This window comes from Mus caroli, chromosome 13 (genome assembly GCF_900094665.2).
Source record: "Mus caroli chromosome 13, CAROLI_EIJ_v1.1, whole genome shotgun sequence".
NCBI classification, from domain to species: domain Eukaryota; kingdom Metazoa; phylum Chordata; class Mammalia; order Rodentia; family Muridae; genus Mus; species Mus caroli.
This window is the reverse complement of record NC_034582.1, coordinates 93,064,777-93,080,399: the sequence shown is the minus strand read 5'-3', so window position 1 is coordinate 93,080,399 and position 15,623 is coordinate 93,064,777. Positions and strand designations below refer to the sequence as shown.

Sequence of the window (15,623 nt, the reverse complement as noted above, 5' to 3'; positions counted from 1 at the left end):
ACAATCTAACAAAAATAATAAATAAATAAATTTTAAAAATATTAAAAAGCTAATGGTTAGGAGCTGAAAAGATGGCTCAAGAACTAGATGCTCTTCCAGAGGAGGAGGGTTCTGTTCGAAGCACCCACTTGATGGTCCACAACCATCCTGACACCCTTTTCTGTCCTTCATAAGCACCATATGTGTGCTGCACAAACAGGCAAAACACTCATACACATAAAACAACATAAATAAATCTAAAAATATCATTTTAAGTCAATGACTGAATAATCCCAGACGCACCCGGCTACACTAGACCTTCAGTTTGCTTCAGCTCAGCTAGACTGGATCTCAGAGATTAAAAGGAACTGAACTTAGTTTTCAGTTTTTTGCTGTGAAAGACTTGGCAGTTTCGATTATCCTTGATACCCCCCACCCCAAAATGCACAGCATGGATAGTTCTCATATGTTCTGTGTGAAAGTTAGGGATGCGAGAGCCCTTGCCATGTTGAGATTGTGGTGAGGAGGGTCTATGTCAATTGTTGGACAAGAAATCATACATTAACCATGGTAAAATGATGGATAGCTTTTCTCCTGGGATTGTCTAGTAGTTTTAAAAGGCCATCTTTACATGACAAACACCCAAAGGCAATATTCAAGTTATTTTATAATTGCTGTGATATAAACACCAGTCACCCAGATGGTCCCCAGTTTTGGAACTGGAACAGGGTTCTGGGACAAGGACATACAGGGAGAGGATCTTAGAGCAGAGGCCCCGAGGTAGCAGAGAATACAAATGGGGACTCAGAACAGAGGCTGTCTACCTTCAAGTTTATCAATATTTTAGTCAGGGCCATGGCCAAGTAATGGTCAGGTTTTTGTTTGTTTTGGTTTTTTGTTTGTTTGTTTTTCGAGACTGGATTTCTCTGTGTAGCCCTGGCTGTCCTAGAACTTGCTTGTAGACCAGGCTGGCCTCAAACTCAGGAAAAACCACTGGCTTTTGCCTCCCAAGTGCTGGGGCCAAGTCCTACGTAAAGTCAGTGATCCTATAATAACTAGCAGTGATGGAGATGAGAAGCCAGGGATGACATCACTGACACTTTCCCCCCTTTCTTTCTGTTTGCAAACCCAGATTGGTGAGCTCCTAAGCACCACCCACCCTGCCAACAAAGCCAGCCTCACCCTCTTCTGTCCCGAGGAGGGAGACTGGAAGAACTCCAACCTTGACAGACACAATCTCCAAGACTTCATCAACATTAAGCTCAACTCAGCTTCTATCTTGCCAGAAATGGAGGGACTTTCTGAGTTCACCGAGTATCTCTCAGAGTCTGTAGAAGTCCCCTCTCCCTTTGACATCCTGGAACCACCGACCTCGGGCGGCTTTCTGAAGCTCTCCAAGCCTTGCTGTTACATTTTCCCAGGGGGCCGTGGGGACTCGGCCCTGTTTGCAGTGAACGGATTCAACATGCTCATCAACGGAGGATCAGAGAGAAAGTCTTGCTTCTGGAAGCTCATTCGGCACTTGGACCGTGTGGACTCCATCCTGCTCACCCACATTGGGGATGACAATTTGCCTGGGATCAATAGCATGCTGCAGCGCAAGATTGCAGAGCTGGAAGAGGAGCGGTCCCAGGGGTCCACCAGCAACAGTGACTGGATGAAAAACCTCATCTCCCCTGACCTGGGGGTTGTGTTTCTCAACGTACCTGAAAACCTGAAAGACCCAGAACCCAACATCAAGATGAAGAGAAGCATAGAAGAAGCATGCTTCACTCTCCAGTATCTAAACAAACTGTCCATGAAACCAGAGCCTCTATTTAGAAGTGTAGGCAATACCATTGAGCCTGTCATCCTGTTCCAAAAGATGGGAGTGGGCAAGCTTGAGATGTACGTGCTTAACCCAGTCAAAAGCAGCAAGGAAATGCAGTATTTTATGCAACAGTGGACTGGCACCAACAAAGACAAGGCCGAACTAATCCTGCCCAATGGTCAAGAAGTAGACATCCCAATTTCCTACTTAACCTCAGTCTCATCTTTGATTGTGTGGCATCCAGCCAACCCCGCTGAGAAAATCATTCGGGTTCTGTTTCCCGGAAACAGTACCCAGTACAACATCCTAGAAGGACTGGAGAAACTCAAACATCTAGATTTCCTAAAGCAGCCACTGGCCACTCAAAAAGATCTCACTGGCCAGGTGCCCACTCCCCCAGTGAAACAGGTCAAACTGAAACAGCGGGCTGACAGCCGAGAGAGTCTGAAGCCAGCCACAAAACCACTTGCCAGTAAATCTGTGAGGAAGGAGTCCAAGGAGGAAACCCCTGAAGTCACAAAAGCTAGTCAAGTGGAGAAAACACCCAAAGTCGAAAGCAAAGAGAAAGTGTTAGTGAAAAAAGACAAGCCTGTAAAGACAGAAAGTAAACCTTCAGTGACAGAAAAGGAGGTGTCCAGCAAGGAGGAGCAGTCCCCGGTGAAAGCCGAGGTCGCTGAGAAGCAAGCTACTGAGAGCAAACCCAAAGTCACCAAGGACAAAGTGGTAAAAAAGGAAATAAAGACAAAACTCGAGGAAAAGAAAGAGGAGAAACCCAAGAAAGAAGTGGTTAAGAAGGAAGACAAAACACCCCTCAAGAAAGACGAGAAGCCAAGAAAGGAAGAGGTGAAGAAGGAGATCAAGAAAGAAATCAAAAAAGAAGAGAGAAAGGAGCTGAAGAAAGAGGTGAAGAAGGAAACACCCCTGAAGGATGCCAAGAAGGAGGTAAAGAAAGAGGAGAAGAAAGAAGTTAAAAAGGAAGAGAAGGAACCCAAAAAGGAAATCAAGAAGATCTCCAAGGACATAAAGAAATCAACTCCTCTGTCAGACACAAAGAAGCCATCTGCATTAAAACCAAAAGTAGCGAAGAAAGAAGAGTCCACTAAGAAGGAGCCTCTTGCTGCTGGGAAACTCAAGGACAAGGGGAAAGTCAAAGTCATTAAGAAGGAAGGCAAGACCACAGAAGCAGCTGCCACAGCTGTTGGCACTGCTGCCACCACAGCTGCTGCGGTGGCTGCAGCTGGAATAGCTGCCAGTGGTCCTGTCAAAGAACTGGAAGCTGAGAGGTCCCTTATGTCATCCCCTGAGGATCTAACCAAGGACTTTGAGGAGCTAAAGGCTGAGGAGATTGATGTGGCCAAGGACATCAAGCCTCAGCTGGAGCTCATTGAAGATGAAGAGAAACTGAAGGAAACCCAGCCCGGAGAAGCCTACGTCATCCAGAAAGAGACGGAAGTCAGCAAAGGTTCTGCTGAGTCACCCGATGAGGGAATCACCACCACCGAGGGGGAGGGTGAGTGTGAGCAAACCCCTGAGGAGCTGGAGCCAGTTGAGAAGCAGGGCGTGGATGACATTGAGAAGTTTGAAGATGAAGGAGCTGGTTTTGAAGAATCCTCAGAGACCGGAGACTACGAAGAGAAGGCAGAAACTGAGGAGGCTGAGGAGCCGGAAGAGGACGGGGAAGACAATGCAAGCGGGAGTGCCTCTAAGCACAGCCCCACAGAAGATGATGAAAGCGCAAAGGCTGAGGCGGACGTGCACCTCAAGGAGAAGAGGGAGTCTGTGGTCAGTGGTGACGACCGGGCGGAAGAAGACATGGATGATGTGCTTGAGAAAGGAGAAGCTGAACAGTCTGAGGAGGAGGGCGAAGAGGAGGACAAAGCAGAGGATGCCAGAGAGGAAGGCTATGAGCCTGACAAAATTGAGGCTGAAGATTATGTGATGGCTGTGGCTGACAAGGCCGCTGAGGCTGGAGTCACAGAGGAGCAGTACGGATTCCTGGGCACGTCGGCCAAGCAACCTGGAATCCAGTCTCCTAGCCGAGAACCTGCATCTTCAATTCATGATGAGACCCTACCTGGAGGCTCTGAGAGCGAGGCCACTGCTTCAGATGAGGAGAATCGGGAAGACCAGCCTGAAGAATTCACTGCCACCTCTGGATATACTCAGTCTACCATTGAGATATCTAGTGAGCCTACTCCAATGGATGAGATGTCTACTCCTCGTGATGTGATGAGTGACGAGACCAACAATGAGGAGACAGAGTCCCCATCTCAGGAGTTCGTAAACATTACCAAATACGAGTCCTCACTGTATTCTCAGGAGTACTCCAAACCTGCTGTTGCATCATTCAATGGATTGTCAGATGGGTCAAAAACAGATGCCACTGATGGTAAGGATTACAACGCTTCCGCCTCCACCATATCACCACCTTCGTCCATGGAAGAAGACAAATTCAGCAAGTCTGCTCTTCGTGATGCTTACTGCTCAGAAGAGAAAGAGTTGAAAGCCAGTGCCGAGTTAGACATCAAAGATGCTTCAGATGAGAGACTTAGCCCAGCCAAGAGTCCATCCCTGAGTCCTTCTCCGCCATCCCCCATAGAGAAGACTCCCCTGGGTGAACGTAGCGTGAATTTCTCTCTGACACCCAATGAGATTAAAGTGTCAGCAGAGGGAGAAGCAAGGTCAGTGTCCCCTGGAGTGACCCAGGCAGTAGTTGAAGAACATTGTGCCAGTCCTGAGGAGAAGACCCTGGAAGTAGTGTCGCCATCCCAGTCTGTGACAGGCAGTGCTGGCCATACACCTTACTACCAATCTCCCACTGATGAGAAGTCCAGTCACCTACCTACAGAAGTCACCGAAAAGCCACAGGCAGTTCCAGTGAGCTTTGAATTCAGTGAGGCCAAAGACGAGAACGAGAGAGCATCCCTAAGCCCTATGGATGAGCCTGTGCCTGACTCAGAGTCTCCTGTGGAGAAGGTTCTGTCTCCTTTACGCAGCCCTCCCCTTCTTGGATCTGAGTCCCCATATGAAGACTTCCTGAGTGCTGATAGCAAGGTTCTTGGCAGACGTTCCGAAAGCCCCTTTGAAGGGAAGAATGGAAAGCAGGGCTTCCCAGACAGAGAAAGCCCAGTTTCTGACCTGACATCCACTGGTCTTTACCAAGACAAACAGGAAGAGAAAAACACGGGCTTCATACCCATAAAGGAAGACTTTGGTTCAGAAAAGAAAACCAGTGATGTTGAAACCATGAGTTCTCAGTCAGCTCTAGCTTTGGATGAAAGGAAATTGGGAGATGTATCTCCAACACAAATAGATGTCAGTCAGTTTGGCTCTTTCAAAGAAGACACCAAGATGTCCATTTCAGAAGGCACTGTTTCAGACAAGTCGGCCACACCTGTGGATGAGGGTGTGGCAGAAGACACCTACTCCCACATGGAGGGTGTGGCCTCTGTCTCTACTGCCTCTGTGGCTACGAGTTCGTTTCCAGAGCCAACCACAGATGATGTGTCTCCTTCTCTGCATGCCGAGGTGGGTTCTCCACATTCCACAGAAGTTGATGACTCCCTGTCGGTTTCTGTGGTGCAAACACCTACCACGTTCCAGGAAACGGAAATGTCTCCGTCTAAAGAAGAGTGCCCAAGACCGATGTCAATTTCTCCTCCAGACTTCTCCCCCAAGACAGCCAAATCCAGGACACCAGTTCAAGATCACCGATCTGAACAGTCTTCAATGTCTATTGAGTTCGGCCAGGAATCCCCTGAGCATTCTCTTGCTATGGACTTTAGTCGGCAGTCTCCAGATCACCCTACTCTGGGTGCCAGTGTGCTTCATATCACTGAAAATGGGCCAACTGAGGTGGACTATAGTCCCTCTGATATCCAGGACTCTAGTTTGTCACATAAGATCCCGCCAATGGAAGAGCCATCCTACACCCAAGATAATGATCTGTCTGAGCTCATCTCTGTGTCTCAGGTAGAGGCTTCCCCATCCACCTCTTCAGCTCACACCCCTTCTCAGATAGCCTCTCCTCTTCAGGAAGACACTCTCTCTGATGTTGTTCCTCCCAGAGAGATGTCCTTATATGCCTCACTTGCGTCTGAAAAGGTGCAGAGCCTGGAAGGAGAGAAGCTCTCTCCGAAATCTGATATTTCTCCACTCACCCCACGAGAGTCCTCACCTTTGTATTCACCTGGCTTTTCAGATTCTCCCTCTACAGCTAAAGAGACTGCAGCAGCTCACCAAGCCTCATCTTCTCCACCAATAGATGCAGCAACAGCAGAGCCCTATGGCTTCCGCTCCTCAATGTTATTTGATACAATGCAACATCATCTGGCCTTGAATAGAGATTTGACTACATCTAGTATGGAGAAAGACAGTGGAGGGAAGACACCCGGTGACTTTAGCTATGCCTATCAAAAGCCTGAGAATGCCACCGGATCTCCAGATGAAGAAGATTATGACTATGAATCTCAAGAGAAAACCATCCGGACCCACGACGTGGGTGGCTACTACTATGAGAAGACAGAGAGAACCATAAAATCCCCATGTGACAGTGGGTACTCCTATGAGACCATTGAGAAGACCACCAAGACCCCAGAAGATGGTGGCTACACCTGTGAAATTACTGAGAAAACCACTCGGACCCCAGAAGAGGGTGGGTATTCATATGAGATCAGCGAGAAGACGACAAGGACCCCTGAAGTAAGTGGCTACACCTATGAAAAGACTGAGAGGTCCAGAAGGCTCCTGGATGACATTAGCAATGGCTATGATGACACTGAGGATGGCGGCCACACACTTGGCGACTGTAGCTACTCCTATGAAACCACTGAGAAAATTACCAGCTTTCCTGAGTCTGAAAGCTATTCCTACGAGACAAGTACAAAAACAACACGGAGTCCAGACACCTCTGCGTACTGTTACGAGACCATGGAGAAGATCACCAAGACCCCACAGGCATCCACGTACTCCTATGAGACCTCAGACCGATGCTACACTACAGAAAAGAAGTCCCCCTCAGAGGCACGCCAGGATGTTGATTTATGTCTGGTGTCCTCCTGTGAATTCAAGCATCCCAAGACGGAGCTCTCGCCTTCCTTCATTAATCCAAATCCTCTTGAGTGGTTTGCTGGTGAAGAGCCCACTGAAGAATCCGAGAAGCCCCTCACTCAGTCTGGAGGAGCCCCCCCACCTTCAGGAGGAAAACAACAGGGCAGGCAATGCGATGAAACGCCACCCACCTCAGTCAGTGAGTCAGCTCCATCCCAGACAGACTCTGATGTTCCCCCAGAGACAGAAGAGTGCCCCTCCATCACAGCCGATGCCAATATTGACTCTGAAGATGAGTCAGAAACCATCCCCACAGACAAAACCGTCACATACAAACACATGGACCCACCTCCAGCCCCCATGCAAGACCGAAGCCCTTCGCCTCGCCACCCCGACGTGTCCATGGTGGACCCAGACGCCTTGGCTATTGATCAGAACCTAGGCAAGGCTCTGAAGAAAGACCTGAAGGAGAAGACCAAGACCAAGAAGCCAGGCACAAAGACCAAGTCCTCTTCACCTGTCAAAAAGGGCGATGGGAAGTCCAAGCCTTTAGCAGCTTCCCCCAAACCAGGAGCCTTGAAGGAATCCTCCGACAAGGCGTCCAGAGTGGCTTCTCCCAAGAAGAAAGAGTCCGTGGAAAAAGCTACGAAGACCACCACCACTCCTGAGGTCAAAGCCACACGCGGCGAAGAGAAGGACAAGGAGACTAAGAACGCAGCCAACGCCTCTGCATCCAAATCAGTGAAGACTGCAACGGCAGGTAGGTGGGGTCACTTGAAAGCCTGCCTGCTTCTCTGTTTGTCCTTTTGCTGGGAAGACCAGAAATGGTGGACTGATGCTCTACCTTTCGTCCACCTTCCTCTTCTGCTTAAAGGTTCACCTCCTGGCCCAGTGTGGCTTAGAGAGAGTAAAGTGCACTGGATCTGTCTGGTGGGATGGCTAGGCTGATGTCATTCTGGGCAGCAGCTGTAGGCCTGTTGCAAACCTTCAGAAGTAAGGATGTGTGTCTCAGGCTGCCCAGGGAGGCTTCAGGCAGGCTGATCTTAAAAATCACATCAGGGTGACAGATCAGGAGCTCCCAGAGGCGTATTAAAATGTAAAATTATAAAAATCTACACCTTTAGAAAAAAAAAAAAAACCTAACATGTAGGCAATATATGAGCCCACTGAAACATCTGCTGTGTTTTCTTACCTGCTAGTAAACAATGCGATTCCAGTTGACCAATAACTATCGAGTAGCAGAAGAGGAAACCGTTAAAGCTGTCTCTCCTTTCTACCCACGGCCTTGCTAGCACAGTGATTTCTCAGGCCAGAATTCTACTCAGCAGGAGCTAAGTAGAAATGCCTGCTGGCTCCCCATTCGCCACTGATAGCCAGTGGTCTCCATTCCTTAGTGATGACTTGAGACTTTTGTTTTTGTGAGGTAGGTTCTTGCCATTTCAGAAATTATTGGCGATTATTTCCAAGCTCCAACCCCAAATTTCTTAAACATTTTCCCCCTGAAGCTCAGGACATTAACTCAAATAGCATAGCAGTGTTTTATGTTTAAATCATTGTAGCATGAACCAATCCAAAGATACACTCGTTTGATACTTTCGTGCTGATGCAATGGTAGAAAACTGTGAGAAGTCTTTGTTTCCATAATTCAACTCTTCTGTTTCTACAGAGCAGTGTGTTTCAGACACCATCATTGCATTGCACAGTAAGACAGCAGCACAGTGTGGGGCCAGAACCAGGGCTGCTGTGAAGCTGTGTGTGCCATGCTGCACACATGACCGGAAACTCCATGCATCATTACATCTGATTTTAAATTAAGTTCCATGGGTGATCAGAAATTTCTTACTGTTGAAAAACATATTTGTTCCATTCATGTTTAGTTGTTCAATTCCATATGGCATCAGGATCCATAAGTTGAGCCTCTGTCTTATAGAGCTTTTCAAACTAAAATACTCATTAGTACAAGTAGATCCTTTGGATGGAGAGTACTCTTATCTAATATATATATATATATATATATATATATATTAGCTTTCTTGAGACAGGGTTTCTTTATATAACAGCCCCCGGCTGTCCTGGAACTCACTTCGTAGACCAGCCTGTCCTCAAACTCCTAGAGATCCATGTGCCTCTGCTTCTCGAGTGCAGGGATTAAAGGCATGCGCCACCACTACCTGGCACTAATGCCATAAAAAAAACAAAAAAACAAAAAACAAATCCAAGAAACTCTTTTTTCTTTTCTTCCTAAGGGGTTGTCTGCAAAGGGAAGCTAAGCCTCATTTTCAGTTTCTCCTATTGAACTGGTAAAGAAGCAGGGTATAATTTCTCCTAATGTTGGAGGCCCTACACGAGGAGCCAGGGAACTGGGACTCCTACCATCCTTTTCATGTCCCAGAGACCGCAGCTGGGGATCCGTGGATGTGTCTGTGTCTTCACACTGCTGTGACCCTTGCTTTGTGTTTGTTCCCAAAGGACCAGGAACCACTAAGACAGCCAAGTCGTCCACCGTGCCTCCAGGTCTCCCTGTGTATTTGGACCTATGCTATATTCCCAACCACAGCAACAGTAAGAATGTCGATGTTGAGTTCTTCAAGAGAGTGAGGTCATCTTACTACGTGGTGAGTGGGAACGACCCTGCCGCGGAGGAGCCCAGCCGGGCTGTCCTGGATGCCTTGTTGGAAGGGAAGGCTCAGTGGGGAAGCAACATGCAGGTAAGAACATGGGGCCCATGTCTGAGGTGCATTTGAGCTCATTCTAGAAGTGAAGAGAAGGAAACATATTGAAATAGGAGTCTTTGTCACTGCAGATCCACATGTAGTACCTCCTGACTGTTGCATGTGAAATATGCCAATGAAGTTTTCAACTGATGTTTTCCAGGAACCACAACCAAGCTGTAAAAATTATTTTTTTTCATCGAGGGGAGGAGTTGTAGCCTAGAATATAAATCAGCTAGGAACTTGTTGTTCAAATAACAGGTCAGTTTAGCTTACAGAAGATAGCCCAAGGTGGCCTCATTGATAGGGTCACTATCAGTAGCAGTGGAGAAGAACCGCCTTACCTAAGACAGAGTCCACGCATCGGTAAAATGACCTGAAATGGATTGCTGTCCCAACCCTGCCCCTCTCCCCCCAATTCTGAGTATTGTATGTGTGAATCAAAGTTGACCTGAGCCTGTGGAATTGCTGCTGAGGAATTATCTTCCTCACTAGTAGACTAAAGCTAGGAACATGGTCACTGGCCAAGGTACGTGGGATCAAGTCTCCAGGTGAAATTCCAGAGTCGTGTCATTGCCTCTCCTCTCGGGATATATTCTGCTCCAGCCCCTCCGGGCTGGCTATGAACCATCCAGTCTCCATGATCCTATTGGGCTCTGATCACTGGTTATCTGCTTTGTGGGTCTGCAAATCATTACCTACAACTTGTGCTCACATCTTCCATAAGATTGCTTCCAAAGAATTCCATAGTGTTCACATGAGAAGTACCAAAGTCGGTACTCCACTCCTACAGCCCAGACTCTGTTTTCAGGCCAATGGGTGGGCTTCTGAGGGTTTGAGCTACAATATAAAACTTCGTGCACTAAGTGTGGAGTATATAGGCCGTACAACATCTGCCCCGTGTTAATGGAAACACGAGAAACGATATTTTTCTGGTAAAACGGCATTTTTTTTTCTTTTATCCCTTTCTGCTAGTGATCCAACAGACACCTTGTTCTGTTTTTACTCTGGCATCTATCCCTGCTGTCCTTTAAGTATCTCCTTTTCTCCCCCTCCGTAGGTGACTCTGATTCCGACACATGACTCCGAGGTGATGAGGGAGTGGTACCAGGAGACCCACGAGAAGCAGCAGGACCTTAACATCATGGTCTTAGCAAGCAGCAGTACAGTGGTCATGCAAGATGAGTCCTTCCCCGCATGCAAGATAGAACTGTAGAGACCCGCAGCCGGCCACACCACAGGATTCCGAACTGTGTTTCCAGAAATTCTTGAATTTGAAACTACCTTTTCTAAAACGTCCATTCATCCAATTAAGTCACTGAACAGTTATTACCTGCCAGATGCTATACTGTGTCATGGTGATGCAAGTCACTGATAGTCTCCATTTTTGCTGACTGCTAAGGGAAGTAACCATATTCCCACAATAGATTTCGAGTTACTGCAAAATTACCTACCCCCGTTCATCTCTGCTGAACATTTGGAAGCCATGCACTCACGCACCCAACTGACTTCTGCTAGGTATTGGCATTTATCATAGAGAGAGAAAGAGAGAGGGATAGAGAGTCAGCGGGAGGGGAGGGAGAGAGGCGGGAGAGAGGGACAAAGAGACTGCAGGAGAGAGAGAGAGAGTGAGAGGGGAAGACTCAGAAAGAAAAAGAATGCAAGAGGCAAAGGTGGAGAGTTCTGATGAGATGCCCAGGGAGAAAGAGTGGGCAGGATGGGGTATAGAGAAGACACCAGCAACCAGGTGTGCATTTTCTCAGACCACAGCTATTCTGTGGTCTACACAGGTGGAGTTTTCCATTTTCATCAGAGTCATCAGAAAGAGTCTTATTCTCCTAAAGCATGTTTCTAAAGAACAGAAAGAATGAAGCCTGTTACGAGGGCATGAGATTTTTCACGCCTTAATTCAATGCCTTTGCTATTATAAAGGCTGCACACGGCATAATGTAGCAAGTGTAGACTGGATGAGTGAGTGGTTTGCGCCCCATTCAGAACTCTCAGACTTTTCAAACACGTGAGTAGGTTGATCTAAGGCATGCTCCCAGCATTTGTCTACCCAAGTCCACACCAAGTCAACCTGCATGCAGCAACACCCAAGTCCACCCCAGTTAACTGAAGCAAATACCAAAGCAGTTGGGAGTACACATGGGAGACATTTTGCCTTAGGAAGTGACTTGAATGTACAAAGATACCTGATGCACTTATTTTTTAATGTGAGACAGCAAGTTTTTAAAACATCCATGTAGGATTGTAGATACTCCAGGGAAAGGAGCGTGTGGGGAGGGAAGGTACCAGAAGCTCATCTGATTGGCCCAACGGTTTAGTGCAGAGTCATGCTTGGTGAACATCACCACTTCTGATGTACCCGTGGCCACTCAACCAAATACGTTGCACCTTTCGTAGCTTCTTTAATTCTTCAAGTTCAAGACTGGAATGGCTTCTTTGATCAGAACCAGGAAAACAGTGAATCTTATGGTGGAAGAGCTCTCAGCAAGTGTACAGCATCTGCCTTCCTTTGTCTTGCATTGGCTATTTTAATTTTCCATTAATTTCAACACATGGGAACACATGTACAGAAGATCTTTTTTTTTTTTTTTTTTTTTTGCTATGCAAGAACTTTTCATAGAAGAACTTTTTAACAAGTGTTTTCATTTACAGGAAAACGCAAAGAAAATTTTGAAACGATGGTCTTTCTTTTTAATTATTATTTTGAGTGTTTTTGTAAGACAAAAATTGAAGTTTTTTAAGGTTCTGGCAAGATTTGAAGTCTGATATTGAAGTCATGATATTTATTTAAAAACCTGTCACTACCAGAAATGGTGGTACCTCCTGCCCTTTGACTCTCATACCATGAAAGTTGAGTCTGTGCTGTTTGAGAGTGGGTAGGTGGTGGGGTAGGCTACTGTCCGGGGCATCACCCAGTGCTATCCCCTCCTCCTTTCAAGATTATTCACCATGAGGTAAAAGAGCCAAGTTCAGAAGCACCCTAGCACCAGTTTGCTTGGGTTTTTTTTTTTTTTTTTTTCCTGGAAAACATTCAGTGAGAGAAGTAATAGATTGAAAACAAATGAATTCTCAACTTCTATGTTCACCATGTAGAGAGTTCAGACATAATGTCTGTCGCTGTCATCACTGAACCACAGACTTGTGCCGCCAGATCATGAGGAAAACTTTCGCCAAGTTTCAAGTGGCAGATTCATGTTCAGAGGTTCAGAGGTGGCAAACTTCTCAGTGACAGCTGTGCTGTGCTCGGTCACGCTACGTTTCCTGCAGACTCTTAAGATCTACGGGGTAGTGAACAATGACCTCATTTTATTTTCTATGTTAGTTATTTATTTCAAAATTTACATTTTCGTTTATTTTCATCTGTAAAGTATATGTTTCGCACTGCTATTTTACTCTGAGGGTTTAAACAATATTTCTCCAGGGTTTCCTCACTGAGAACCCATGCAGTCTACTTAATGCTGTGAATCACATTTTCCAAATGTTTAATTTTTTAAAGAAAATTAATATTCTATTTTTGTTAGGTGTCTCTAGGAATGCAGCTTTTTTATTTATTATCCTGTTTCTTTCAAACCCGTAACAGTGACACATTAAAGGTACAAAACTGTCCTATCTGATGGAAAAGTCACCGTGATGAAAACAGAGTTTGTTGACTGTAAGCCCACTTGCTTCTCACTTCATCAGACAAGCTCAATACACACAAGATAGTAATTTAATGGGAGCTGTTAGGCTGGTCCACACGTGAAGAGAAACAGTTTCTAGCCTTCTTGCCAAATCCAGACCTCTGGTTGACTTTTCTTTCATAGAAGATGGAGTTATCTTCCAGTTTTCCAACTTAAATTTATTTAGCCTTTATATTATTTTGTTTTTAAAAAGTATATAAATACCTTAGAAGAGCCATAGCCAGCCTTCAGTTATAACCACTCGACCCCCATACCTCTTATTGTTTCTACAGAATCTAATGGGGGAAAATGCTTCACAAAACTGTCACTGATCCATTGGCTCTCATTCCTATGCAATCTGGCAGCACCCTCCTGCACCCCCCGTCCTCAGTGATGGCCACGGAGCCGAGGACACCAGGGTGAAGTACATTTGTTTTACAGGTGGCTCCTGACCTCCCAGGCACCTCTCCTACCTGTGTGGCTAATCTGATCTTGCTAGTTCCATACATACACAATTAGTTTAGAGGTAGCCACCACAATGGGACCGTGTACATTTGTGGTGAGAGCTAAAAACCGACACAGACTTCTAGAAGATTTGTGCATACGATTCTTAATCCAATTGTATAGATTGAATATTTGAGTGGAAGGCATTTCCACCCTGTTTAAATGATGGAATTCTATTGAGCTAGCACTCCCGATCATGACCTTTTTAGTAGTATTTGTAAACAAAATTCTACAGAGACTAAATCTTAGAGATAATCCTCCATTTCAATTTTAACCAATTCTGTCCTCTTTTTCCAAACCCCGAACCCCATGCATGCTTTCTCAGTCTTGTGATGGGACTGGACACAGTGACCGACCCCTCGCCCCAAACACCATTTTCCATGGAATTCAAAAGAAAAAAAGGTTTTTTTCCCCCTTAACGTTACATATCATAGTGAATGGTTTCCCCGGTGTATATGAATGTTTTAAGTGTTTCCAATAGCTTATGAAATTTAGGAGCTTTCTGATACTCGTTTTATAAATTTAGTCATTTGCTAATGGAAATTTTACCACCTCCCATTTCTGTTACAAATCTTAGCTCCCGGAGCGGCGCTACAATTCCAGAGTTGTTCTGCTCACCTCCTCTGTCATTTGTCACAGGAGGTCCCTGCTTGGCAGTGACGTTTGTGAGTTAGGATAATGACTTTCCTTCTCTTCTTTTTTTCCTTTCGTACTTAAGATTTGGGAGAAAAAGATTGTGTTTCCACCTGAGAGGAACTGTAAGCTTTTATCATTTAACCAGCTGAACACCACACCAAAAGCAACCTACGGATGAGCACCGCTTTGGTAGCAATTAGGTTTTATTCACCTGGTATTAAAACTATTCACTATTTCAAAACAAAAGCAAAAACCGAGACTTTATGAATTCATTTCAAAGGCAGCATCAAAAAACTGAAAAGGAAGGAAAACAACAACAGCTAATAATCGGCTTCTCCGCACGTGTGGAGCTCCCGAGAAACAGGAGCCCCAGAGAAGTGGCTCTGCTCAGCCGCCCGCCCGCCCGCGCCGCGCCGGTCCTTGCTTTCCCGCATGCGCCCGCCCGCGGCAACGTGCAGTCCTACGTCCGGCTGCGGAGAAGCCCACTCTCTCTCTTGTTCTGAATGGTGTTTGTGTCGGTCTGCAGCTGTGTATGGTATTATGTCTTATAATCCTGCATCACTTCCATCCTATCCAGTCATATCTAATGTAGAAAAATTAGTTTCCAGTGAAAGTAATATGTAGTGCTTTTATGATATTTGTGTGCAATATCCCCTCTTCTATCAAGGATATTTGATGTAAAGGAAAAAAAAAAACAAACAAACAACAGAAACTCAGTTCCACAATAAAATACAAAGTGGTAAAAGTTCACTCATGTGTTAAGACATCTCTGGCTTCCTTGTCATTTGGACTTCGCCTCCAGGATCAGGCGTTTCATTGGTGGGCTCCCTGGCTTTGGGTGATCAGCCAAGAGGGCCCCAGCTGATTTTTGCAACTTATTTTCAGTGTCTTTTAATAGTCAAGCCAATAGCTCCTCAGGGGAAGGACTTGGTGCCCACAAGACGGAGACTTCTGAACGCAATTTTTGTAATTAAGTGGGCATTTGATGGCTGGTGGACCACACCCTGGGAGGCACCCACCCCAGCTAGCAGTGACCCAGGTGGTGGCGCACGCCTTTAATCCCAGCAGTTGGGAGGCAGAGGCAGGCAGATTTCTAAATTCAAGGCCAGCCTGGTCCACAAGGTGAGTGCCAGGACAGCCAGGGCTATACAGAGAAACCCTGCCTCGAAAAACCAAAAGAAAAAAAAAAGAAAAAAAAAAAACCTTCACGTGCTTCTTTAATGATTAATATTTTGAACTCTGGAGATGAAGGGGTCGGGGGAGCAA

General features: G+C 46.0%; 1 protein-coding gene across 1 annotated transcript in view; it reads left to right on the top strand.

Annotated features, from left to right (window-relative positions):
* The window catches only part of Map1b (microtubule associated protein 1B), a 94,113-nt gene extending 78,990 nt beyond the window's left edge, over positions 1-15,123 (top strand). Inside the window, exons 5-7 of the mRNA XM_021179887.2 lie at positions 1,112-7,598; positions 9,308-9,546; positions 10,610-15,123. Coding sequence (XP_021035546.1) covers positions 1,112-7,598; positions 9,308-9,546; positions 10,610-10,765 — 6,882 coding nt within the window. The 3' untranslated portion in view covers positions 10,766-15,123. The remainder of the gene's footprint in view (positions 1-1,111; positions 7,599-9,307; positions 9,547-10,609) is intronic.
* The last annotated feature ends 500 nt before the right edge of the window (positions 15,124-15,623 follow it).